The sequence below is a fragment of the Didymosphaeria variabile genome, assembly GCF_027946475.1.
Source record: "Didymosphaeria variabile strain IMI 356815 chromosome Unknown scaffold_3, whole genome shotgun sequence".
Lineage (NCBI taxonomy): Eukaryota > Fungi > Ascomycota > Dothideomycetes > Pleosporales > Didymosphaeriaceae > Didymosphaeria > Didymosphaeria variabile.
The window spans coordinates 746,229-771,872 of record NW_026611622.1 but is presented as its reverse complement, the minus strand read 5'-3'; the positions used below and the strand labels follow the sequence as shown (position 1 = coordinate 771,872).

General features: G+C 52.6%; 10 protein-coding genes across 10 annotated transcripts; 4 read left to right on the top strand and 6 right to left on the bottom strand.

Moving 5' to 3' along the window:
• Positions 1-80: 80 nt before the first annotated feature.
• EHD3 (3-hydroxyisobutyryl-CoA hydrolase) lies at positions 81-1,433 on the bottom strand (the record flags this gene model as incomplete). The annotated part of the gene is made up of 1 exon (XM_056212404.1): positions 81-1,433. The coding sequence occupies one exon, from the start codon at positions 1,431-1,433 to the stop codon at positions 81-83; it is 1,353 nt and encodes a 450-aa protein (XP_056072712.1).
• A 617-nt stretch (positions 1,434-2,050) lies between these two features.
• TUF1 (translation elongation factor Tu) lies at positions 2,051-3,467 on the top strand (the record flags this gene model as incomplete). Its single annotated transcript, XM_056212403.1, has 3 exons — positions 2,051-2,201; positions 2,259-2,287; positions 2,340-3,467. The coding sequence occupies 3 exons, from the start codon at positions 2,051-2,053 to the stop codon at positions 3,465-3,467; spliced, it is 1,308 nt and encodes a 435-aa protein (XP_056072711.1).
• A 331-nt stretch (positions 3,468-3,798) lies between these two features.
• On the bottom strand, positions 3,799-4,950 carry N0V89_003604 (uncharacterized protein; the record flags this gene model as incomplete). Its single annotated transcript, XM_056212402.1, has 1 exon — positions 3,799-4,950. One exon carries the CDS (start codon positions 4,948-4,950, stop codon positions 3,799-3,801), a length of 1,152 nt encoding a protein of 383 aa, XP_056072710.1.
• A 705-nt stretch (positions 4,951-5,655) lies between these two features.
• On the bottom strand, positions 5,656-7,712 carry N0V89_003603 (uncharacterized protein; the record flags this gene model as incomplete). Its single annotated transcript, XM_056212401.1, has 2 exons — positions 5,656-7,346; positions 7,418-7,712. The coding sequence occupies 2 exons, from the start codon at positions 7,710-7,712 to the stop codon at positions 5,656-5,658; spliced, it is 1,986 nt and encodes a 661-aa protein (XP_056072709.1).
• Positions 7,713-11,151: 3,439 nt separating this feature from the next.
• N0V89_003602 (uncharacterized protein) lies at positions 11,152-12,040 on the bottom strand (the record flags this gene model as incomplete). The annotated part of the gene is made up of 2 exons (XM_056212400.1): positions 11,152-11,477; positions 11,749-12,040. The coding sequence occupies 2 exons, from the start codon at positions 12,038-12,040 to the stop codon at positions 11,152-11,154; spliced, it is 618 nt and encodes a 205-aa protein (XP_056072708.1).
• A 734-nt stretch (positions 12,041-12,774) lies between these two features.
• On the bottom strand, positions 12,775-14,430 carry N0V89_003601 (uncharacterized protein; the record flags this gene model as incomplete). Its single annotated transcript, XM_056212399.1, has 1 exon — positions 12,775-14,430. The coding sequence occupies one exon, from the start codon at positions 14,428-14,430 to the stop codon at positions 12,775-12,777; it is 1,656 nt and encodes a 551-aa protein (XP_056072707.1).
• Positions 14,431-15,329: 899 nt separating this feature from the next.
• Positions 15,330-15,800, top strand: N0V89_003600 (uncharacterized protein; the record flags this gene model as incomplete). Its single annotated transcript, XM_056212398.1, has 1 exon — positions 15,330-15,800. The coding sequence occupies one exon, from the start codon at positions 15,330-15,332 to the stop codon at positions 15,798-15,800; it is 471 nt and encodes a 156-aa protein (XP_056072706.1).
• A 1,571-nt stretch (positions 15,801-17,371) lies between these two features.
• On the top strand, positions 17,372-17,968 carry N0V89_003599 (uncharacterized protein; the record flags this gene model as incomplete). Its single annotated transcript, XM_056212397.1, has 2 exons — positions 17,372-17,485; positions 17,543-17,968. The coding sequence occupies 2 exons, from the start codon at positions 17,372-17,374 to the stop codon at positions 17,966-17,968; spliced, it is 540 nt and encodes a 179-aa protein (XP_056072705.1).
• Positions 17,969-21,228: 3,260 nt separating this feature from the next.
• On the top strand, positions 21,229-21,852 carry N0V89_003598 (uncharacterized protein; the record flags this gene model as incomplete). The annotated part of the gene is made up of 1 exon (XM_056212396.1): positions 21,229-21,852. The coding sequence occupies one exon, from the start codon at positions 21,229-21,231 to the stop codon at positions 21,850-21,852; it is 624 nt and encodes a 207-aa protein (XP_056072704.1).
• Positions 21,853-23,355: 1,503 nt separating this feature from the next.
• N0V89_003597 (uncharacterized protein) lies at positions 23,356-25,084 on the bottom strand (the record flags this gene model as incomplete). The annotated part of the gene is made up of 2 exons (XM_056212395.1): positions 23,356-24,977; positions 25,081-25,084. 2 exons carry the CDS (start codon positions 25,082-25,084, stop codon positions 23,356-23,358), a joined length of 1,626 nt encoding a protein of 541 aa, XP_056072703.1.
• Positions 25,085-25,644: the final 560 nt, after the last annotated feature.

Genomic DNA, 25,644 nt, shown 5'->3' with positions numbered 1-25,644 from the left:
CGGGGGTATGTATGTATAATGGATATTGTGTTAAAGGGTGTGAGTGTGCAATGTTGTACAAGTTCTATACACGAAGCTTTCTATCTTAATCTCTCCAATGCCTCTGCAACCTTCTCTCTTACACCCTGCTTCCCCTCGTACTTTTCCAACAACGTCGCAACAACATCCTCAGGTGACTTCCCACTCGCCTCGCTCCAGATCTCCTCGTCCTTTGGCAGCCCAATCCACGCATGCGGATATTCGTCGTAGTTCGCCGAGCTGAGCAGGTTTAGCCCCGGCTTGCCCTCGCTCCTGCTGAAGAACTCATGCACCTGCTCCATCTTAACCTCCTGGAGCGTGTTCGGCTTCCAGTTCGGGCGCTCTTTCTTGCGCTCAACGAGCCTCGCCGTTACACCCTCGACGAAATCCGGGTGCGCCATGAAATGCGTAGCGATATCGTGTTCCCTCTGGAAAGTCTCGGCGATGGACCAGCGACGACCGACACGCATCTGTTGAAGGGCGACAGCGACGGCGATCGGGGAGCGTGTCTGCAGCGTGTCCAGCGTCTTGGTGGCCCACGTCTTGATTTCCTTTGAAGGGCTCTGGTCACGGACTTCGGCGAGAGAGTCGAGGATGGCTTCGATGCTGGGCTGGTCCCGGTGGAACACCCTATCGATCGTCTGCCTCAACGCGCCTGAGATATGCGGGCGCGGTGCTGGCAGACCAGTAGCGTATTCCTCAATGGTGGCGTTGATTCTCTTGAAGCGGTCTTGGAGGCTCATATAATCCGGGAACTGGAGTTCGGCGAGACGGGATTCGAGGGCTTGTAGAGTGGAGCTGTGGATGTAATGCGTTGCGATGCCGTGGTAGAAGGCGTCCACGCCCTTGAGCTGCTCACTCGTGAGTGCGAGATAGGTGCCTAGAGCGCCCTCCATGCGCGGGAGGAAGAAGGATGCGCCAACGTCGGGGAAGAAGCCAATGGTGGTCTCCGGCATCGCGAAGAGTGTGTTTTCGGTCGCAATACGGAAAGGCGCGTGGATGGACAGTCCCACACCGCCGCCCATGGTGATGCCGTCCATGAAGGCTACGTAGGGCTTCGTGTAGGTCGCAATCATATGGTCCAGCTTGTATTCGAGGGCGAAGTAGTCGGAGCTTCGCTTCTGGCCTTCGGGACCCTCTTGATTCCATTTCGCGAGCGCGGCGACATCACCTCCAGCGCAGAAAGCGCGACCTGAACCTTTTATAACGACGACGCCTGCTAACTCAGATTTTGCCCACTCTTGAAGCCGCGGGATGATTTTGCGGGCCATGGAGCCGTCGAGGGAATTGAGCTTCTTCGGCCGGTTAAGCTCGATAGAGCGGACGCCGTAGTTGTTCGTGAAGATGACATCGTCGGGGTCGTCGTTTGGTTGCGGTCTCAATGCGGGATCCTCAGAGGGGGAAGTATACTGCATTGTTGTTAGACGTTGCAAAGCAAACCGCGAACAGCCGAACGGAGAAGCTGCGGGGAGCATACCTGCCGGCTTGCGCTCAGCATAGCGGGATTTGTGATCTTTGCGCGCAGAGGCATGGTGCAGGTAGTCGTCCGCGAGGCCCAGCTCAGCGGCGCAGCTGTTCGTCTGATCGATGTGCGGAGCGACATGGGGAGCGCTGGTTGTGAGGGCGCTGTTCAGAAGACTGCCGACAGACCTCGGGTGTCCGATCAAACGCGGTCAAATGGGATTCGGGATGCTTCAAGCTCAATTGACTTGTGATTGAAGGAATGACGTTGGGTAATGTACAAAAGAGATCGGCTAGATAAACTTAAGCAGCACGGGAAAGGTTTCCCGCTTCCTTCAATTTTCTAGAAGCTCTGTCGATGCACAGAAGGGTGGAGCTTGCGCTCGGGCTGCACGTGACAGCGTAAGACAAAATCTTGGACGCTAACAAATTAACTGACCATCGAACCGCCTCCGCGTCCTAAGGAGCACCAGTGCAACCTCGCGCCTTACCATCCCAATTGCGCCTCCTTTCATTCTCCTTGTCTTCGTACGGATACGCATTCTTTTAATTGAACCTTTCCACCACAAATATGTCGTCCTTCTCGCGCGCTTTCATGCGCACCTCGCGGTGTGCTCTGCGATACCAGAGGGGCGTAAACCCGGTGCAGCAGGCATGGAGCGGCAACCAGATCAGGAACTACGCCGCTGCTTTCTCCCGTGACAAGCCTCACGTAAACATCGGTATGCAGTCCTTCTGAAGCTCGCTGAAGCTCCCAGGAACTTTGCTGATTACAACAGGTACTATTGGTCACGTCGATCACGGAAAGGCACGACCCCACGAAGTCTCCATTTACCATCGCCATACTAATTAGATGATAGACTACCCTCACAGCTGCCATCACAAAGCGACAAGCCGAGAAGGGCTACGCAAAGTTCCTCGAATATGGCTCCATCGACAAGGCCCCTGAAGAGCGAAAGCGCGGTATCACCATCTCCACAGCACACATTGAGTACTCGACCGACAACAGGCATTATGCCCACGTTGACTGCCCGGGCCACGCCGATTACATCAAGAACATGATTACGGGTGCGGCGAACATGGACGGTGCCATCATTGTTGTTGCCGCGTCGGACGGACAGATGCCCCAGACCCGTGAGCATTTGCTGCTCGCCCGTCAGGTCGGTGTCCAGAAGATCGTTGTCTTCGTCAACAAGGTCGATGCTATTGAGGACAAGGAGATGTTGGAGCTCGTCGAGATGGAGATGCGCGAGCTGCTCACCTCGTACGGCTTCGAGGGTGACGAGACCCCCATTGTTATGGGCTCTGCGCTTTGCGCCCTTGAGGGCCGCGAGCCAGAGATTGGCCAGCAGAAGATTGACGAGCTCCTTGAGCAGGTCGACTCCTGGATCCCCACACCCCAGCGTGAGACCGAGAAGCCCTTCCTCATGGCCGTTGAGGACGTCTTCTCCATTGCCGGTCGTGGAACCGTCTGCTCTGGCCGTGTCGAGCGTGGTATCTTGAAGAAGGATTCCGAAGTGGAGCTCGTCGGCAAGGGTGTCGCACCCATCAAAACCAAGGTCACCGACATCGAAACGTTCAAAAAGTCTTGCGACGAGTCGCGCGCTGGTGACAACTCTGGTCTGCTCCTCCGTGGAGTCAAGCGCGAGGACGTCCGCCGCGGTATGGTCGTCGCCGTCCCTGGATCCGTCAAGGCACACAAGAAGTTCCTCGTCTCCATGTACGTGCTGAGCAAGGAGGAGGGTGGTCGCCACACCGGCTTCGGCGAGAACTACAGGCCCCAGATGTTCATCCGAACGGCCGACGAGAGCTGCGCGCTCACCTGGCCTGAGGGCGTCGAGAAGGACAAGCAGATCATGCCTGGTGACAACGTAGAGATGGTCTGCGAGCTGCACCAGCCGCACGTGCTTGAGGCTGGCCAGCGCTTCAACATGCGTGAGGGTGGACGCACCGTTGCCACTGGTCTTGTCACCCGTGTCCTCGAGTAAATGTAATGTCCGAGGAAGATGCGAAAGGGGAATTGTAAGATGTTTGGAACTATTTGTACACCATTTCCGGCGCTTTTGTTCTTGTCTCATGGACTAGCCCAACTCTCCTCTTCTGCCCATATTTTCTCACATGTAACACCACATTGTCGCGAAGGTTTGGGACGGAAAATAGAACATGGGTTGGCGTCGAGTGTACGTTCTGCATGTAGGAGGGGTAGGATTAGGGAATCGAGAAACATAACGACCATCTTCGCTATGCCATCTGAGCTTGATTCCGCGTGTCCTTAGTGTGTCGAGTCGAGCCAAGTGGCGTCCAAGGGGTTTCTACATATCAGACCTCGAACAAAGGGGCTATCGGCGTATCCAAGAATACTCTCCTATCCTGCTCCTGTCCTCCTTTTACGAACTCCACTCCCGTCCGCACAAGTCCCAGCCCCCTCTCCCTCTTACTCTCGTCCGCATCTTTTCGCCCTGGTGGTCCCCGACTCCACCAGTTCACCATATGCACGCCCACATATACGGCCGTCCTCCACTTCAGCTCCTCGCTGATGGGTCCGTGGCCGGTTAAGAAGCCAACGATGACTCGCAGTATGGAAAAAGGCGGCGAGGCGTGAATGTAGTATCGCTCGCATAAGTCGCCCAAAAACTGGCCCAGATCCGTGGCACGGGATGCAAAGTGCGAGAACTCAAAGTCGATGATGTGGAGGTGCAATTCTCCGGTGCTACCTTCTGCGGCCAGTGTATTAGCAACGAGAATATTGCCCGCCCAAAAGTCTCCATGCACAAGCCCTTTCTTCTCCTCCTTTCCCAAGTCCTCCCAGGCAGTGAGGCAGGCAGCATCCCACATTCTCCGATCCTCTTCGTCCACCACATCTCCCAGCCTGTCTAACACCTCCGTGCCCTGTCCCCACGTCAGCTTCCACTTCAATTCCACCTCCTTTTTGTTTTGCTTGAGCTGCGCTTTCAGCCCCGACTGCTCGGGCGTATCCATCCATGCGTGGAAAGCAGAGAGCCATGTTCCCAGTGCGTGTCCCATCCTCTCTGCCTGCTCTTTACTCAAGCGATCTAAACATTCATGCAGGGACCTGGTATCGGGAATGTACTGTATCCCCAGCACCCTTTCCCTCTCGTCATAATGATACAACTTCGGCGTCTTGACAGCGACTGCTTGATTACTTGGGGCGAAGCGATGCAAGGCCTCCAGCATCAGTGCTTCGTACTTTACACGACCTGCATCGACGAGAAAACCGGTGTGGCATGATGCGAAGGGCGCTGCGTGCTTTATGATTACGCTATCTTCTTGTTCCTGATTGCCACCGTGGTGCGTAGCTGGCAGGGGTTGGTGCAGTGTGCCGAGGAAGACGAAGGATGTTGTTCCGCCGGTGAGTTGGGTGAGGGAGGTGCATCCGTAGCGGGTGGTGGATAGGATGGCTTGGAGGTTGGTGGCAAGTTGATGAAGCTCTGGTGCGGATAGTGGGGCCATTGGAGAGTATGCGAAGGGGAGATGGGTAGGAGGTTGACGTAGAGCGTTTAGCAAGTAATTCAGTATGCAGCTATGGTGTGCGATTCCTGGTAGATTGGCAATGACGTTTGTGAGTCACAGTGCTGTTGGATAGGTGGTACATCCTGGTCTGTAAGACAATCTGTTCCTGCATGAAATGTGGGAAATCGGTGATGGATGACAGGATAGTATCATTTGCTGGACCCAATGAGTCACCGAAGCCCAAGATTGTGAGACCTAAGCGAAGATAGTAGGCAGTCATCCTGGGCGTTAGGGAACGCCTACATAGAACTTTGATCAATGATAACATCCGTTGTCCGCGTGATAGACATGTCAAGCCGAAGCCTCGGCTCACCACATAAATTTCGAGAAAACCATTTGCTAGTCTTCAAGCATTACAATGCAACCGGAAATGCCCACGAGAAGAAAGATACATATGAAAACATCAAAGAAGAGGGGTATGTAGAGAAAAAGATAGTGCAGTGCAGAGTAGCCGGTTCAGAGAACACAGGGCTGGTTCGAACGGAGTAGTTCTCAAAGCTACAATATCCGCCTGATCGGCTCCGGTGATATAGCTGAATTCGAAGGGCCCAATGAAGGAAAAAGTGGCGTTTGAGATTCGCTCATCTCGCGAATTTTCTTCAAAAGGTTACTGTATGTTGTCAGCTACTGCTCAATTATAAGTCTCTAAATGACTAACTTGACAGGCAAAGCCAGCTTTTGATTTTCTCTCCAGACAACGCCTACAACTTGTTGTCTATTCTTCGCGTGATCCTCCAGGTGCTCAGTGATCAGCTGCCGCCCGATTGGCTTTGATGCGCCGTAGATTCTCTGATTGCAACCGTCAAACGTGCAGGTCCAGGAATCTCTAGGTCCATTCGCTTCGTAGGTGGGCAGGGGTGTAGATATTATCGGAGTTTCGAGATTTGACTTCGTTTGGGAACCGGAAGGTTTACTATTCGAGCGATTTCGTAAGGGCAGTGGTACTTCGTTCTCGGCAGCCTGTGCATCGGAATCCGAGCTGGAAGGAATCGGTTCTGATGAGACTGAGGAGGAAGCCGCACGTTTCCGCCTCCCCTTTTCTTCCACATCGTCGCTGGTGTCGATAAATTTGCGCTTTTCGCGACTTGGTGAAAGTGCTTGTGTTGGTGTGTCAATCTCAATAACACTGTCACTGTCGCGCTCTGCTTCTGCTACTTCTGACTCTGCGCTGGAGTCCGCTTCTTCACTGGATCGAGTCCCAGAGGTTGACCCTTTCCTGGGTTGCACAGTCTTACCTTTACCAGAGTATTTGCTGCTCCTTGGCCGCAAGACAGAAAGTCGACCTTTCTTCTTCCTTCCGTCTGCTCGTCGCTGCGGCGTGACTACGACATCGTTGGAGGTCTCGGAATCGGAAATATCTGATTCGGCGCTCTCAAGCGGCGCGTGATCCTTTCGTGGTCGGAGTGCCACCGCTTGCGCTTTCCTGATATCTGCAGCTGGGAGATCATGCCCGGTCTCGAGCTCCCTATAGATAGGCTCGTCCGCCAAGAAACTGGCGCTCTTGCTCCGTGGATGGTCCATTTTGTAGCAGAGGTTCTGCGCATGCACGAGCAGTACATTGCGCGCTGTGTCTACTTCCTCGATCTCATATCGCTTGGTCATAAGTTCTGCAATGCGGTCCATAGTAATCTGGTGCCGCCCAGGCCGCAGCACGCGCTTATTGACGGCGCTTCTTATAAAGTCGTAGATGGCAGCAGCTTCCCACCAATTGTCATCTTTCTTCGGTGGTGCCGATGGCTTCTCGACATGCGACCGACTACGGACCGAGCGGGACGGTTGCGCTGCCGGTGCTGTTGTGGGCTTTACGGAACTTGGCTCTTTCGGAACTTCGTCGTAGCGGCCTTCTTTTCGTGCTTTTATGGATTCGAAGACTTTCTGTACAGGATCAGCTAAGTTCCATACTATTGGCGTGCGACATACGGGATACTGCTTCTTGAAATACTGATATATCGGTGTATTGCTCCACCCAATATCTTCTGCTCGATGCAAGAACCGCATCATTAAGAATTGGTGGTGTTTGCGAAATATTTGTTCGGCGCTTGCAACATCGTTACACTCGAATCGCTCGTCTTCGGCATATTCCTGGAATATCAATGATGCGTTCGGTCCGCCACCCTTCTTCCGCGGCTCGCTGTAGATGTCTGCCAGAAAGTAAAGCAGCTCAACGGCCTGTGCCATGGTGTCGAAAGTCTCCTTGTAGTGGCGTGCCGGTCGCAGTTCGAACCAGCCAGCCTCGCCCATAGCCCATATTACCACCGTGTCACCTTGTAGGCCGTAGGAAAAGCGCGATACCTTGCGAATTACGACGTCGACGGGTTTGTAGGGTTTCTTCACTACTGCAGTCCGAAGGTTAGCACATTTACGCTTTGAGAGAGGCTGGCTGAATTGCTTATAGGGTAAGGCATACGGCATCTAGTCATGCTACGATCTAATGGCTCGAGTCGCCCTTCGACACGCAGCAGAACATCCGCGTACGCAGACAACAGGCTCGCGGGCTTGCCATTGCTCTCATATACGACGTGTGCGTTGCTCAGCACAAAGTAGTCTTCCGAATCGCTGGCAGGATTGGCTGGTTTGAGCACTTCAAGCTCTGGGACGGGCATTTTCTTTGACCGGGTTATAATAGCATGTTGCGGGGAGGAGCAGGCTGAGAAGAGGGGCGACGGTTTGCGGCGCGACTGAGCGCGTCGCGAACCCGCCATTGCGGGCGGAGGTTTGCAGGGGCCCGTGCTACCGATGACGTTGATTGGTGCTTGTTGTCGGTGCGTTCGTTCCTCAAACTGATAATCGCCTCGGCACGATCAGTCAGATCATGTAGCACTGCTTCAGATCATTCTTTTTCTCTAATAATTTCCCCTCGATGTGTAAAATTAAATCAAACATGATCTTCGTCGGCAATGTAGACTCCGATCCAGCCTCTACATCACATAAGAAAGGTTGGAACACATTTCGTATCACAAAATCACTTATAGGCTTCAGTCAATGTCGTCGCTCTCACCTTGTGATGATGATGATCATTATCGACAATGGTGATGGCCGACGGAAGCCGGTCAGACGCCCATACTCCACATCAAGAGCGAGAAATAGCCACCAGATATGATAGAAAGGCCCCTTTCAAGTTTCTGTCATCGTAATTGCTCGATCAGGGATGATTCAAAGAGGTGAAGGACAACGTGTTCCAAAGAGACCGCTATTTCTGTACGCGTCCATGTTGTACTTCCAAACCACAGGAAGATATATCCATACACATGCAAGAGAAAGTTTAGACCACGAGCTCATAAAAAACGCTTGTCAGGTGTTTTGTGAGCAACGCGGAGGAACACATAACGCGCGCTGTTGTTGGTTTCAAGACTAGAAAATGTCCCATAAGGCCAGACCACCTCGCTTTGAAGACAGCTCTCCCACATGATTTTAAACGGCTGGCTGTTTTGTGTGCAAGAATCCCGCGTCCACTCATAGATTTAAGGGTGTTTGGCTTTCGCTCACGCACAACCCAGCACATCATAGGCTGCTACCCTATTTTCAATGGAATCTTCCATGTGCTACCAGGCTCCCCCAAGACATGCACTGAAGCCTCTAGCATTTGCGTCTGACTTGTAGGTCGATTTGGCTGGTGCATAGTCGAGCTGCCTCCGCAAGACATTCGTGGGTCGATGGTGATCTTTCTGGACAGCGCCGCGCATGGGTGCTCTTGAGCTGTGTTTTGGTGCTTTTGGAACAGTCCGAATCTCTTCCCATGACGTAGGGTGCCCCAATCTTTCAGTCTTCAAATAGGCCTTTGTGGAAGGAAATACAAGTATTCTGGCGACGAAATTTCGCCAGAAACATGATTTCCCATGGTCAAAGTTTAGAGAGTGCAGCCTCATCAACTCGAACCGAAGAACTTTTTGCCTAAGAGATGCATGAGGACCAAAGACTTGTGCATCAAGATGTCGAGCACGAACCGCCCTTTTGTGGTGATACAGAAGGTTTCTAGCATCCGCCCAACAACATGAGGTGTTTGGGGCTGGCTTTTGAAATCTCGTGCACATGCACAGGCTTTGACTGCTTTTAGTGCCGTAATGCTCGTCTATTCTCAATAGAAAAGAAGGGCGTGTCGAAAGGACAGGCATCGTATGAAATGCCTGAACTTTTCGACACCAGACTCCACCTGCGGACATAGTCGTGGATGACGGGGCTTTTTGATAGCGCAGCGCGGAACAAGCCAGCACATAAGCCATTGCTGATTTTATTTTGGTGTTTGATGTTTTATCCTGCAAAGCAACACGACCATGTGACATCAAAGCCGTCCTTTTTGAGTGCCCAGAACACAAGTGCCACCCTTTTGATAGTCTTGCCGTCCTCCCAGGACATGTTTGATAGTTGGTGTTCCTTTAGTGCAGAGCAGAAGAGCATCAGACTGACTGGATCGGAATTGGATCACGGAGGCCGCGCAACATGTGACGAAGCTGATCAAAATTTGGTATCAGACACATAGCGGATGCGGCATATGATTTTCGTGCAGAAGAATGCTCAGAGGGCGTGTGAAGAATGTAATGCGTGGAACCGGGGGCACTTTATATACATCTCTCGGTTAGTGGTGGTGACTATCATCATCAGCTTTAAATACTTTTGAGTTCACTCCTCTAGAAGAATTGTCCAAATTAGCAATCTCATAAGTCACAACTAGAGCAGGCAGACGTTTGTGGAGTGCGCAATGAGCATGTCAATTCTGGGGTACTTCTATTAAGCACACAATAGAGCATCTCTGGCGCTTGCCCAGAATGACATAGACTCCCATGCACATGTCCAACGACAACTATACGACTTCACACCCCACGCTCTACGACCCCTGACCTCCCACTACTACATCTCATGCGGTCTCGACTACATGTAAAAACTTGTGAAGGAGGTCTCGCACGGCTGATGCAAAGTTGGTGGCCGGTGCAAGCGATGAACCGATGTGCCGAGCAATCGTAAACCGAGGTCCAACCCGCAGCACCACCAACACTACCAACAGCGAGTTTTTATACGGCGCGGGATTCTACGCTGCACTTGCTGTTCTCTCATTAGCATGACCCAACTATGAAATACACATCCATGAGTAATGACTCACCAGCTTCCCTCCCAATAGAGGTAGTCGTCGAGAACTTAGTCGCAGAAACCACCCTCGGCGAAAGCGTAGTCGAGGTATTCGAAGGCATCATAGCGGCTCTGCCCGTCGGGCTCGCCGTCAAGGAGCTTCTTCTCAAGCTGCTGCTAGCCTGCGATTTGATTGCCTGCGGGGTCTTCAAGAAGACGCGGGCAGGAGGGAATTGGCTGATTGGAGGCATGACGGCTCGGTTCTTTTATCTCAGGAACTTGTTACGGTCGATCAAAGAAGGTATGGAGTAGCAGTGTCTCGATTCCATATACTCTGCTAGCGATGGGAGTGTGCTGTGGGTGTGGGAAGAGGGAAAGCTGGAGTTGGGGGTCTAAGACACACGGGCGGGCTCTGTCCGTATATTTAATGTAGCTATGACTGTGCTGGAGGTGTGACTGGACTAGACTAGCGGTCGCATGGATGGGCGATGGTGGCGCTTGAGTGGTTTATGGTGCGCGCGCCGATCAGGTGAGCGTACGAGGGTAGTCTGAGGTCAACCCCACACGGAAACCCAGCCCGCTCCGTCTGGCCAGCCGGGGGTTTGCCGAATCGCCGAGTAATTTTCGTTTCATCACTCATCACAAGCAAGGAACGCGTGCTTTCAGATGCAATTTCCTCAGCTTCACGATGTACTTCCCGTTTGACCTCGGGTGTTGCTGTTCCAGCGCAATTGAATGTTGCTGCCGATCACCACACATGGGAACTGCGTCTGTGCAGTGTGATGTCGAGGGGCACATTACTTCAGGAAGAAGATTATCCTGGTGCAGTAGGAGTTGCAAGAGGGTGACTGGATTGGGGAATTGTGGGGTTGGTGGGGTGGAGAAGATGCACGTCGGATGCCCCTACCGAGCTAAGGCGTGCGGATCGTGACGCGGTGAGGAAGCTGGTCATCTAGAAGCTTGATGCACCTTTCTCACGTAGAAGAAGTCTCGCAATGAACTTGGCTGCTGGACAAATGCGTTTATCACGTCATGCTAATGTTTGTCTGATACACACCGCTATCCTTGCGTCCTTGGCTATCAAGGTGCGCCATTTTCTGCGTCTTCGAAGAACTTCTTCTTTCCGTGTGCTCTCTGCAGCCTATAGCCGTGCGTCTCGCTTTGCTTTGCGTTCTTCAGCACCTCGTGCGCGTCGTCCCTGATCGTGGACCTCACGTCGGATTGCGGTTCCGCAGAAAACTCATGAAACTGCAACCATGTTGGCGGCTCAGGCAGCGGCTCGTCAGTCGCTGGCGCAAGTCCCTTCAAAATGCGTGACTGGGCGTTGGTCCGGGCATACAGCAGCCTGAAGCGTAAGGAGCGTTGGTAGTGATCCAACTTGGAAACATTCTCCGCTTGCTTGCGACCTGGTTAGTCTCAATTCTCGGAGAGCTCACGACGACTTCACCTGATCGAAGAATGCATTCACTTCAGCGTCCGTCACATCGCTTGCAGGTTCAATCTCTGAAGTTGCGAGGTATTCCCCTACACCTGTCCAACCTTAGCAGATGCTCCTACCCGGTCCTTGTTCGCTTTACCTACCTTTCTTACCAACCCCTTTCTGTCCAACCAATGCAAAGTACCCAACATCAGTATCCGCCATGTCGTAACAAATCCCTGTCCCTGGCAACATATCACTTTTGACCCTAATGCTTTTGAACTCCTGGCCTTGTGTGAACGCTAGATCAGGCATCGGATAGAAGGCTAGGTAGGGTCGTGGGCATTCGGGCGTTGGCTTTCCATTGTCTGGAGTTTTGTCGACGTGAAAGTACCGGAAAGCGTTGGGCATGCCAGAGGTTGCAACTATTTCGGCGATGTGGTCATCATCATACCAGTGCATGTACTCCGGTTCCGTGAGGGGGTTGCTAGGTGAGGGATTGATGCAGGCTTTCACGTAGAGGAGACCGGGGCCTTTGATGGGTTGCGCCATGGTGACCGTGGTTGTTGAGATTGGCAAAAAACTGGGACTGGGGAACTTTGAGAGCGAGGATGGGGATATATGTTATCCAGCGACATCGTGGATGAAGACATCTCCATTGTTCAAATGTAAGGTGCGCGGATATGCGTTCCCGGTATTTCCAGTGGAAGTCCGGGGAAGCTACAATCGAAGCTAGTACCCCGCGGCTCCCACACTCCACCGTCTCCCAGATCTTAAGCAAAGGACGGCTGCTCACTATGCCCAAAATACTACCGCCGACTTAGCAAGCTGCCCTGGCTCGGAAGGGAATCTTCTGCACGCTGCCCTGCCCTGCCACCTTGAAAACATCAACCAGCTTTTTGAGATCCCGTTATCGAGCCTGCGTTGACTCCATGTCGCAACGCAGCCGTGCCTGTGCCCGATCTGCAGAATTCATCTCCATGACGAAAAGGGGGCTTAAGTTTGGAGGTCAACGATATGGCTCAGTCGGTTAACATTGCATTTATCTGTTATAAAGTCCGACTACACGAAAGGTGCGATATATGTCATTGCAATACGCCCTTGAGGCTCTCCTAATCCGTATACCGGGTCCACGTCGACTACGACCGCAAAGTCAGACGGTCCTTGAGCCTCTTCAAAAACAAGAGAGTATGCTTGAAATCCCAGCTCTGGTCTGGGACTCAATGCAGGGTTTGAACCACCGGAAAGAGATATGTTTGGCTTGGGACCATACTTCAGCAGATGTATCAGTACGGGCTCTGCTGAGCAAAGTACTCCATAATCAAAGTCACCTTCTCCGAATCCGCAATCTTCGTCGCCCCAAACCCATCACCGACATGCATAACCGTCTGTGCGGTTCCATCATTAGGACTCCACTGCGTCAAGTTTCCGCTACTACCTGTCCCGTCGTCATTCGGGTCCAGCGTCTTGACGAAGTTCGCCCAGTAGTCTGACATGATTTTACCAAGATAATAGTCGTAATCAGTGAAGGCATATGTGTCCGCATTGGCGTAAAGCGCATTCATAGCGTACATGATCTCGGACTGGTGGAAGGCGCCCTGGTCCTGGCTGGGAGGCGCATGATCCCAGTAGTAGGTGTAGAAGGGACTGGAAGCAGACTTGACCCATTCGGTGCCGAATGCCCAGGAAGATATGAGGGATGTGTCGGTGGCCGCCTGTCTCCAGGCAGCTGAGGCGGTCGTGGTGTTGTCTCCCGCTGGGTACAAGCTAAAGTATTCGGTGGAAAGATTGCCGTACTTTATCGCGCAGTACTCTTTGTATTCGGCGACTGTGTACGAGGCACTGACTTCTGCACCGCTCTCGTCACGAGTGTTGCCGGTAATGAGAGGAACATCGTTGGCGGGCCCCGCGTGTAGTTCATCGATGTATCTCATGGGGATCGCGTAGCCATCGAGAACCGGTTTGAACTTCAGCGGGTAACCGGCTGACAGCGCCGTGATCCAATAGATGGACTCGTTGCCCACGCGATCCGAGGATCCCTGGAGGATCTCGTCCGTGGAGAGAGTGCGTAGTTCTGCAATAGTAGAGACATTGTGGGATTGCGTATAGTTGACGCCGTTCTTGAGAGCAGTGGACATGTTGACGTAGGACGTTGCGAGACCTGCCAAGAGTGTGTCGTACGGGTATCTGATCCCACTTTGGGCGATAGCACCGCGGAAGTAACCCTTGAACAAGTCACTGTTGACAGCGTGGTAGGCTTGAGAGGATCCGAATGATTGGCCTGCAACGGTGACCTTGGTAGGATCACCGCCAAAGTTGGCAATGTTCTTCTGCACCCACTTCAGGACTTCCAAATGATCGAGGATGCCGTAATTGCCCGAAGCATTGTGGCCATTTGTTGCGAGGCTTTCGGCATTCAAATCGGGATGGGCAAGGTATCCAAAAGCGTCGTCGCGGCGGTTGAAGGTCACAAAGATGACATCCTTCAAGGCCATGCCTCCACCATACCACCATGTCTTATTGCTCGTCTCATCACTTCCTTGGTTCCAGACGAGGACAGGCAAAGACGCGTTTGCCGTTGCTGCATTAGTCCAGATATTCAAGCTCAAGCAATCCTCGCTGTAGCTGGGTGAATCTCTGGCAGATGGGGGACACCCCGGTCCAAAATCGGTGGCATTGAGTGTCTCGTTCCAGGGTTCGCGTGGTTGTGGTGCCTTCCAACGGTTTTGGTAGCCCGTGTCGGCTGCGAAAGGAATTCCCAGAAAGGCTGCCACATTGCTCGTAGAGACATTGAAATACTTCTCGAGCGTCGATTGGTCGAAGTATTCGAACCCTTTTACTGGGCCATATTGGGTTTGAATGACTTTGTCGTACAGCTGCGCTTGTCCTTGTTGAACTAGCCCGCCGACGGCCAGCACCGTTGAGGTGGTGAGCAGGCGCATATCTTTGATCAAGGGAACTGATGCAGAAAACGGTGAAGGCCTGGTTGGTAGTGGCTTTGTTTTCAGGGACGAAGAAACTTCACATATATAGTAGGTGCTATTTTCCAAAGCTCCGCCCTCGCCAATCTGGTCGACCTAATGCGCAGTACAGAAAGTCTACTGCCTTCCAGCACAGGCCATCCGTTACGCGGAAGTGTGACGTCCACAATTTGGACGTAACACCGGTTGGTGGTGCATCGTACAACGGCGAGGCTAGCACTAATAAATTTCTGAAGTTATAGACAGTGCTGTTGTACGAGAGGCTTAGCGCAAATGCAGGGGCCCCACCACGTTTGCAAACACCCAACCTCAATTCTTGAAACTATGCAAGGGTTCCGTAGAAAACACTATTTGTGATGTACGAGCGCCGAATCGGGCAGCTCAATATGTGGTCGTCCAAATGAAAGAGTACGCGTTCCTGAAGATCTATTCTGTTTCCTAAGAATGAGCTCAGTCTGCGCAAGGAAGTTCAGCAGAAGTATACGCGTACCAAGGAGAGGTGTCGGTCACATTGAATGTGCAAGATACGTATTGGCCGACTATTAGTACATCGACGAGGCCCACAGACTTACTTCGTAGCCTGAACTACTCCAGGAAAATTTATCTTCAACACCTACTAGTCACTGCAATTGTGGATTCTGGAAGTCATGGCTCTTTCTGCAACGTTGTCGTCATTGCTTCTCTTTCTGATCTCTCATGACGCAGTCCTGGCTCAATCGACTTGCGACAATAGTACACTCAATACCACGATTGGCTCATGGCCAGTTACTTCAACTGATACCATATTCACCATCGCCTCGGAAACAGGCCGTGGTGTCTGCGATATCGCTCGCGCCAACCGCATGAGCGACGCGACTCTCATGGTCGCCGGAGAAACCCTCCTCATCCCAGCGGAGACCTGCGACCCAGACGACTCAACATGCATCATTCCAAACACCACCTACACCGCTACCTGTGTCCCTGGCGGTTTGCATACTTACAACACCCGGTTCAACGACACCCGCGCAAAGATTGCATCCAAATTCCGCGTCAGTCTTGATTCCATCACCACGATAGGAAACGCGTCCACATCCGAGGATGATGTCCTCGAGGCAGATGCACAGCTCAAGATCCCGCAATGCAGCCCTAGCCAGTGCGTCGTACAGCCGTATAAGTTTACGTACGGCACGTATGTAGACTTGGCCGAGGAGTTCAACACGACTGTTGGGCAGATCATGGCGTTCAATCCGACGTACAACTACAGTCATGAAGCTGACCCGAGCGAGGGTCCTGTTATCTCGATGCCGATGAACTGTGTAAACTTGACTGGGAATGTGACTGTTATCTCTTGATGATGGTATGCTCTCCTGCTTCAGACTGGAAATGGAAGGATCGCGAAAGTGATGGCATAATGTGGCCTCGCCTTTGCAGCTCGCCGTAAGTCGGCCAGACAGGTTGTACGAGGATAGACGTAGCTTGAGGGAAGGGAAAGCATGCGCAGAGATACACGCGTGTTGTCGGCGACACATGGCGTAGAAAGTAGTACAATAAAAGGAGATAAACTTCTCAAGCTAGCTCCTTCCCAATCGAGGGTCATCAGAACCGTTGCGTATATTGCGTACACATCGCGGCTGCCGTTTGGGCACACTGCGGCGACGGTGAGTGTTGGTGTGAGGTGCGAACAAACTGCCTGCGTTCACTCGTAGGTCCCTACTGCTACATCAGTCGCATGGTGACGGCGTGCATTCCTGCGTCGCACTCTCTTACAGCTGGCGAGAATCTCTTCTTCCTCAATGCGCCGCCAACGGCAGCGACACCAATGAAAACATCTCACTTGGACGGCGACAAGCAAAAATTGTGACTTAAAGAAGCACCAGAGGCACTCCTTAGACCCGGACCAGTCCAGCGCTGTGCAATGCCGCTGATCCGGGACCCTCCAGGCTCTTCTTGAGCTGCCCAGAGAAAATCAAGGTAAGTATGACTCTCGAAAGGAGAGCGGAGGCGGGTTTATATAGGCCTGCGAAATCAGGCAGGTGCCAAGGCGCTAAAGGTCACGTGCGGGCAGGTGCCTGAATTGATTTGAGGGTGAGTGACCAGGTGAAGGCGAATAAGTCAGAGGCAAGTGAGAGCCGCGAACTGCTGACAGGGAATCCAACGCATTCGAAGAGAGCGGTGAAGGTGTTTACGGTTCGAATGCAGCTAAGTGTTGGTTGTTGAGCCCAGGTGCTGTTTCCTAAGAACACCGATAAAAGGAGACGGCATAGGTCCAGGACGGCACAGACGTACGGTCTCATACTATGTAGGAAACTGCTCGATCGAGAAAAGGCTGTGCGCGCAGTGCACCGATTGCACCGAGTACAAGTCAATAGCTACTAGATGTGATCTATCAATAGAAAGACTCAGCTCGTTCAACTGTCCAAGCATGAAGAAAATGCTCACAATAGTGCAATGATTCCTGCGGAATTATATAGCTGCTGTTTAGTTCTGTATGTTACACGCGCCATGTCGTGATGAAATACTGAAGATGGTCCTTGAACAACTGAATGGACGTCGCATATTCAAGGGCGACACTATCGATAAGGGCACCATTCAGATGTCAGCTTGCGCGTCTTGGGAAACGCGTCGCTGCTGCGCCTCCAGCCAACATTCGCCAAAGGGCTTAGAGAAACAGAAATATGGAGCCGGGATCAGCAGCAGACAACGGCAGGGTGAGACGCGAACTCGTATCAGATCGTTGTACCATCCGAAGGTCCCGATGACGCCAACACTTGGAGGCTCTTGCTTCGTTCCTCCATCAACGAAGGCACGTCGCAACACAACGCCTTCCACCAACTTCGTACATTCGCTTTGAAACACTGTTTGGTACATTCGTTCGTAGCATCTGTCACTTCTATCTAATTCAATACCATCGTTCGACTACAAGATGTACTTGAAGACGATTCTTGGTGCGGTGGCACTGAGCGCTGGAATGGTCAACGCAGACTTCATGGTCTACACCGAGCCGCCTATACCCACAAGCGCAATTCCTACCACCGCTGTACGCTCGCTCTATGAATGTATTCTTTCTTTTGCGATGTGTCTAACAATTGTGTAGGGCGGTCAATGGACAACCTCCGTCTTCCTCAACGCGAAACTGGGTTGGGACGCTTACACCAAAGCCCGCGGTAGCACCTACGAGTCCTCAGTATCATCCGCCGCCTCCGAAGTCCGCTCCTTTGCCTCTGCCCACGGCAACTACAGTATCCCGGCGGATGTTACAAACGACGACGCCGCGACGACCTTCTACAGCAAGCCTGACTGGTACGATGCGCTGCCCACGGGCGTTAGGCAGTTCAAGGAAGAGCAGGTGTCGGACCAGTTCAGTATTATACGGAGCATAATAGGCGATGATACAACAAGCGGGGCCGCGGGCGCTTCGGGCACAGGCAGTCCAGGTGCGGCCAAACCCACACCGAGAGCGGGGCTGGGTGCCGCTGGCATGGGCGCGATGGCTGCAGTCGCAGCCGGAGTGTTCTTGTGATGTGGAACTACGAAGGGTCGGAGGGTCGCGAAGACAGGTGCAGAATTGGAGGGCATTGGATGATGCTCGTTGAGGAAGTGGCCATGCTCCTCAGTGATCGTGGCGCCCAGGCGCTCTTGGATTCACATACTTGGAGTCAAGTGGCAGCCAATATGCTGTGGATATGCATATGATTGGGCGGATATAATCGCAGGAGATACCTTTGTGCGATGCGCTGGCTCGCAGGTGCGAGCGTTCGCATCAACAAGGATAGACTACCGCAGGTATGCAACATCATAGACAAACGATATATGCACAAGTCAACAGCTACACGTTAGAGCTAGGCGGCTTTCTACACTATATGAAGGGCACCTCCTGACCACAACTTCGTTCTTGACAGTCTTTTTGCCTTGGTCCCAAAAGTTTCGAACACTGTTACCGCCAGACACCCACGATGACCCGACCAATATATACGTTATCCCGAGCTGATCAGTTTAAACCCTACTTCAAGTACTACGTGTGCTGCCAATCTAAGCACCCGCCGCCATACTTTTATATCGCAGTCCTAACACACCCGCACAAGTAAAAGCTTCCCCCGCAACTATCTCTACAACGACCCACACGACCTCGACGACGATAACGATAACCTGCTTAGCTTCCCCATCTGCGATCTGCGTTGGAAGCCATGGCCCACATCGCGTCCACGAACGCGCACATCAATATAGCTTAGGGGGATGCTTCCCGTGTGCGGAGAAGCTGTCACGGAGCCGTAGCTAGAGGATCGGACCGGTGTTAGCAGCTTTCTCATCCCGCGACGGCTTGTTTCAGACAGTTGTAGTTTACTCAAAGCTCGTGGACTGTGGGTTTTTGGTGGATGTCAACGGGAAGTGCGAGAGTTTCGTGCAGTGGGTGGGTTCAGCTCCCCGCTGTCAGTGTTGTGTGGACCTCACAGGGATGAGGTTTTGCTTGATAAGTTCACCTTTCAGTTGAGGTCGCTCTGATGGTTCTGATGCGTGTTTGTTGAGTCATTGGGGAAGTTTCATGGTGTCACGGCTCACTGAGTTTGGGATCAAGAAGACTGCGCGTTGCGCACATGGGAACTCTTCTCCCCAGACGTGCAGCAGGAGTATACCTCACTTTGTTCCCAGGCACACAAGACTAGTATGCGATCTACCTTATGCAACGCATGGTTCACATGTCTTTCCAGATAGCCAAATGCAGTATCACACCCAAGGCTTCGGAACACTACACATTGGGGCCACTTCCTGTTGTGCAACCTGCCTCAGGCCTCACCTTGTAGTATCTTGACGTGGGGTTCCATGTAGGAATTGCCGCTTTGGTGACCTGCTGCAGTGTAGATGTCGAAGCAGCTACGCTGAGACATGTTGCGCTGGCCTTGGTCTTGAAAACCACAGATATCCCATGACTGAGTATCATCTCGACGCAAGCTTTGGATCCTGGTATCAAGACTTTGTGCGATGCTATCCGAAGTTCTTGCAATACGATGCCAGGCCACGCAGAGGCTCATCATGGTTGGAGTTCCTGCCCTAGGCTGCAATGGACGCGTATACCTATGGTACGGTACGGGTTGTGAAACAAGAGAATAGAGCTAATTTCCACGAGGGAACTGCCGCGCACACGTGGAAAATCCTGATTGACCAAGTCTCATTCGCCATTGCTCAAAAGCCTTTTCGTGTGCTGGAAATCCTTGGAGGGAAATCTTCGGCAGGGTCTTCAGGGCCTGGCCCAAAACCACGGTCTTGTGCGGCGTAAGCCCGGCGGCCCGCGAACCACCTGTTGCATGCCACGCGACCACCAAGATAACCAAGAAGACATTTTGCGCCGAGTGATTTCGCGTACGTGAGAACATCGAGTGTGCCCTGGTCCTGCGTGGATGCGGACTCATGCGAACCAGGAGCACATGCCCCATTTGCACATCTCCCGCCTGTCCTTCCCACCGGGCACCGCCCCACACCTACGCAAGAGTTTTCAGGACCGGCGCATCCCAGTTTGCGACACCCGACCGGCGCCATCGAGGAAGCCTGCGCATGCGCAAACGCGCGCGTCGTGTTCTCGCTGCTCGTCTCCCTTGCACCGTCGTCGCGCGTTTCAAACGGGCATTGCGCCTTTCACGCTCACCCTCCCATCGCAAGGCCTTTGTGTGATCCGTTGCAACGATTGCCGCACGTCCCTGTCGATCTCCCGTGGAAACGCGGACCGTTGGTACGGCGTGTGGCTCGCTTATTGGACAGGCGCCCGCCGCTGCCGATGTTCGGCGCTCCATGGCTTCACCAACCGTCGAGCGCCTACATCAAGTCAACCACTGCGATTCGCCAGCAGGGAACAAAAGCAAACTTCGGACCTGACATCATGAGGTTCCATGGATCGGGCGCCTTCTGCTCTGCTGCTGCAGGCGGCCCATTCGGGTCTTGCGGCGAAGCACATTTCTTTTGCTGTCAGCTTCGAGGCTCCCCCCCCCCCCCCCCCAGGTCATGACGGTGGAGCATCGAGATGACGCGTCACATAATCACCATAATCATTCCGCCGACGTACGCAGTACCTGGCACGTCTTTGAGTCGTCTGCTCGCGGCAATTACCCCATGGAGGAGCAGTGGTCTTCCCACCCACCATCACAATGCTACTGTAGACCAGTGTCACGACTCAAGGCACTCCGAACCGTACCAGTATCCCATATCGATAGCAACGGTACCGATAAGGCGCCGCGCCGCGAGTGTGCCGCCCTTCCCCGGTAGTTCTGTCTGAAGACGCGCCCGCAGGTACACCTACGCCACTCTAGTGGGCGGACCCCCCCCCTAGAGTACCAACCCGTCATCCTAGCCTGTCATCCACATTTGCCTTTACACTACCGCACATCGTAATTTCCACATTGCAAACCCGTTTCTTTAGTCTGCTTATACTTGTGGGGGTCTGTCTTTTTGTTCCTCGTGGCTGGCACGCGAGCACAAAGGACCACTTTTTGAAACCGACTAAATTGTTCCAGAGCGCAAATCACTGACGGGCCGTTGCTCCAACCTGCGGTATGGCGTCTGCCACAAACCAGTCTTCGAGGTATAAGTAGACGCCCATCACCCTGTTGGGGTGGGCATCCGTCGATCATCAGTCTTTACACTCTCTTTTCGAACTACTCCAGTTCAGTCCTTCCTTTGCGTCGTCAGGCACACGCTCCTTGGCCATCAGACCAATCACAGCTTCGACAGCTTTACCACAGTCACTTCGACGTACCTTTTACATATCTCCGATCCAGTAGCCAATCATTCAAAATGGTCTCCACAAGCTTCATCACCCTCCTTCTGCCTGCCCTTGCGCTTGCCGCCCCTTGGGGTAGGAACCACACCGGACCTGCTTCTACCGGCGCCTACTCTGCCGGAGTGGCTCATCCCACCGGCGCTAGCTTCATCCCCAGGTCCACTGGTGGTAAGGTGACTCTCAAGAACAACTGCGACTACGATGTCACCTACGACAACCTGTGCCCCTGCGGCACATCCGACAACAGCGGCACCATCTCCGCCGGCTCCACCTGGACCGACTCCATCGCCGACTGCGGCTCCGGCAACACCGCCCTGAAGGTCTACAAGGACGGCAGCTCCAAGCCCATGCAATTCGAATACGGCCTCGTCTCCGGCAACGTCTGGTACGACATGTCCTTCATCGACTGCCTCTCCGGCTCCGACGACTTCAGCCAGTGCGCCGGCGCTGGCTGGTCCATGGGCGCCATCGGCAGCTGCCCTACGTACTCCTGCACCGGTGGATCCCACTGCTGCACCCAGGGCTACTGCGACCCGACTGCCACAGCTGCCACCGAGCAGCCCAACGCTGGCTGCGGAACTTTCCAGGGCTACTCCGTCAGCGACGTTGGCGTCAGCATCGAGCTTTGCAGCGCTTAGACGCTGTATTTTCAAATTGGGGAGGCTTAGATGTTGTATGCTCGAAAAACCAAATTAGGGCAGGCGTTTTTGGGTTATGATAGACATGATAGATATGCAATGAATAACGAACTGTCCTTTCAATCTTAGATTGTCACTGCTATGATGGTTCTCTTGTGATGTGTTTCGATCATCCTTACAGTCACATCTTCACAGAGCACCCTTGATGATTCATCAGAGAGTGCACGTGACCTTTGGACATCCATACAATGACTGTATCGTAGCTAACGTGGCGTCACGGTTGTCGCTTCGTCTACAGTCATCGCTTTGTCTACAGTCGTAGCTTTGTCCCTTTGTCCATAGTTGTCCCTTTGTCCATGATTGTCCCTTTGTCCATAATTGTCCCCTTGTCCAGAGTCATCCCTTTGTCCACCGTCGTCCCTTTGTCCGCAGTCGTCGCTTTGTACATGTTAAAATAAGAACAGTATCTACCTGAATCGACTAACCAAGATACAAAACGTTTGCTGCAAGTCCAACATTCTTCCAGGCAGATTTTTACGAGATGGATTTCAAGATTTCGAAGTTATCGGGCATTTCTATAGGAGAATTACTCGAGTAGTGATGTCTCCCTGTCACGGTGTGGAAGCGGTACGTTGCGCTTCCTTCAAGGACTCGACGTGTGCTTGAACTTGCTCTGATGGCTGCAGTATGTGATAATACAGCGTTATCGATGTATGCCACATCATTGACTTCGGCTCTTGTACGCGAGTTGTTGTCGTAGTATGCCACCTTCGTCTTCTTCACCTCTTTGACTGATATCGCCAGCTAGCCAAGATTGCATAGATGGCTGAACTTTCAGCAAGAGTGACCTTCTATTCCCAATGAGTGAGGACATGTTATCTGACACGAGGCTACGGCATCACGCTTGAAAATGGAAAGGCATTGCCAATTCGTATCGCATGGGTTCACAAGTCTCTAGTTGCAATACACGTCTATGACTTCGCTGTACATGCCATGCATTGCGTTAGGAGTGTGTATATAGGACCTGAAATTAACACAAGCGCACTGAGCAATATTTGACATCTACATTTGCAACAACACAGATCTAATTAGCCCCTGATATCGACATAATATACAATCACATAGTACCACACGAGCAACATGTGCCGAGTAAACTACGGAACCTACAGGGAGTGCAACCACACACGCCTCATCGAGAATTCCAAATGCTACAACTGCTTGCAAATGCGCCCGAGCCCGCGTTGGTGCGAGAATACGGAATTTAGGCGGACGCGCAGGTGGGTTGGTTGGTGTCCTCAATGTGTGCGAGATGGGTTGAATGTTCACGATGAAGCTTATCAATCGGGTTAGCCTGTTTAGGAATGGGAGGCTCATGTACTCTGCTCTTACTTTGGAGAGATTTTCGTGAAGAAGTGGGTTGCATGTATTTTGGCACAGTGTTGTGATTCCGATTACTAAGAGTTGTGACCTTGTGCAAGTCTCGTTGCGCTGTTCGTTGTAGGCCTAGATAATCGTATACGTACGAGCCGCTAGTCGCTTCAAAGCTTGTCGATCAGGAAGGTGTCCGATTGAAAATGCTCCAATTCGACGAAAAGTTCCGTGTTCGACTTCTTCTAGTAGCAATCCGAGCAAGCGCATGTCGTCATCTGCGTCTTCTATCCATTCTTCGCATTCATATATTGGAGCACCCCAGGTCTTCTTGATCAGATTAGTCTCATCGAAATCGTCAAATACGACGTCGTTCCAAGCATCGTCCCAGAAATCGTCCCGGAAATCGATCGTCGACCTCTTCTTAACAATTCGTGCAATGCTGTACGAGACTCCTTGGACCCTCTCAATGCCCCGGCCGATTGCCTCTACGCGAGGTCCCTTGACCTGAATCTCTACCTGTACAAGTGGACCTTTCAAATGTATAGAAACAGGGTAGTGTAAGAGCAGTGATGCGGACGAGCTCGGGCCTTTTTCCTCTTTGACGCCCCAATGAGAGACAAGTGGTGACTCTGCTGACCCCGACGCCCAAGCTGTCCATATGGGGTGATTCAAAGAAGCCCAAGACCACGAGGGAGCTCGATAGGCAGATGGACGAGATGCTTCCTGTTGGCTCGGGTCAATGGCCCCTCTGGTCCAGAGAAGACAGTACGGCAGATCAGCCTCCCACATTCCAGCCCAATAGCGACCGCGAGTGAGCCCAGTGGCTTCTAGCGCTGTAACAAGACCAGACAGTGCAACCAATTTGTCTTTGCTGAATGTGAGTTCGCACTTGCTGTATTCACCAACCAGCACCGACCAGGCCCCGTCATCCTCAGTGAATTCTGCGCCCCAAAAGCGGTTACGTCGATTGTGGAAAGGCCATAGAGCTTCCGGTACCCGAACCGGATATGCCTCAGTGGCTGCAGTGGTCCGGCACTCCCAAACAAGCTGCGACTGGGCGAAGTGAATCATTCGCGTTGCGAGAAGTCGTTCTTGCATGACCCAAGCTCGTCGGAGTAATGGTTGATCCATAAAGCTTTTGGACCATTCAATATCGTTTTCGACTACTACGTACTTAATGTCATCGACTCCTTCCCAGGCTACCAGCCCTACAGAAGGGGCCTCTTGCGCGGTGTTGAAAAGACTCCCATTACAATTCGTCGAACCCGTCGCTCCGATATTGATCATGGCCCTGGAGTAGATCATGCCCATGAGCTGCGATTCTCGTACCCAGTCTTCTACTGAATCTTGAAGAATGCATAGAGAATCGATCCACAGGTACCGAAGCCCGAGATGCCAACACACATCGATAGCTTCTGAGAACACACGGGGAATGGTATCACGGGGAATACCTTCCTTTAATTGTTCGATGTTCGTTGTGAGTAGCCGCAACGGTTGAGATGACCCCCAGCAGTGGCTCAAGGTGGCATAAGCGGGACTAGAGGATTCTAAGTCTTCGCCATCAAAGGCTACCAGCTTGACTGGCTCTGAGGGCGCTTGTCTAAGATCAAGCAGCCGGGAAGGTCTATACGAGCTATCGAAAATGGGACGACAATCTTCGTGGTGATTTAGGCATCCCTGGTACCATTTGAGCAGCCGCGATCCTGAAGTAACGGAACCCGCGGTATCAGAAGCAACGTGCTCGACCGGGTTGTCTGCATATGATATGTAAGTGCCTCATCACGCAACCACCTTGTTTCTGATCCCACGTACATGGCAGCAGATTGAATAGCATGTCTCTTTCTATGTCATCATTACCCATCGTCCTTGTGATCTTGATCCGCAGCTCCAGCTCGAGTCCCTGCTCAACAGCATCCCCAACGCACTCACTCTCATGTATGACTGTGTAATCTGTGCAAATCTGTGCGCCCGACCAATCTTCTTTTCCAAATCCAACAACACATTCGAGCCATATTGCGTGGCAAATGCGGCACTCTTCAGGCGCAGATTTCAGGCTGGCGAGGTTGGGATGGTGGCGGCCTCGGATGGAACGGACCCAAAGCTTCCGTTCAGCGAATATTTCCAGGCACGTGTCACAGATCATTGTCCAGATCAGTGTGGCACACGGTCTGTGAAGAGGGCGCTTTGATTAGTGGACGTGTGCGTGGTTGTGGCCTTCCAAGGTGAAGTTAGTTTGGGCCGCGGGCATTGGCTGCCTAGAATAGGATATGCCCCACATCATACCTTGGGAAGGGGAGCAAGGAATAATGCCAAGTCAGATGCACACGTGCTCGAATACTGTCGGGGGTAGAACGGCGTAATATGAGACAGGACAAAACATACACCACCAAAGCTGAGCCTCCATGCACTGATCTGCGGTAC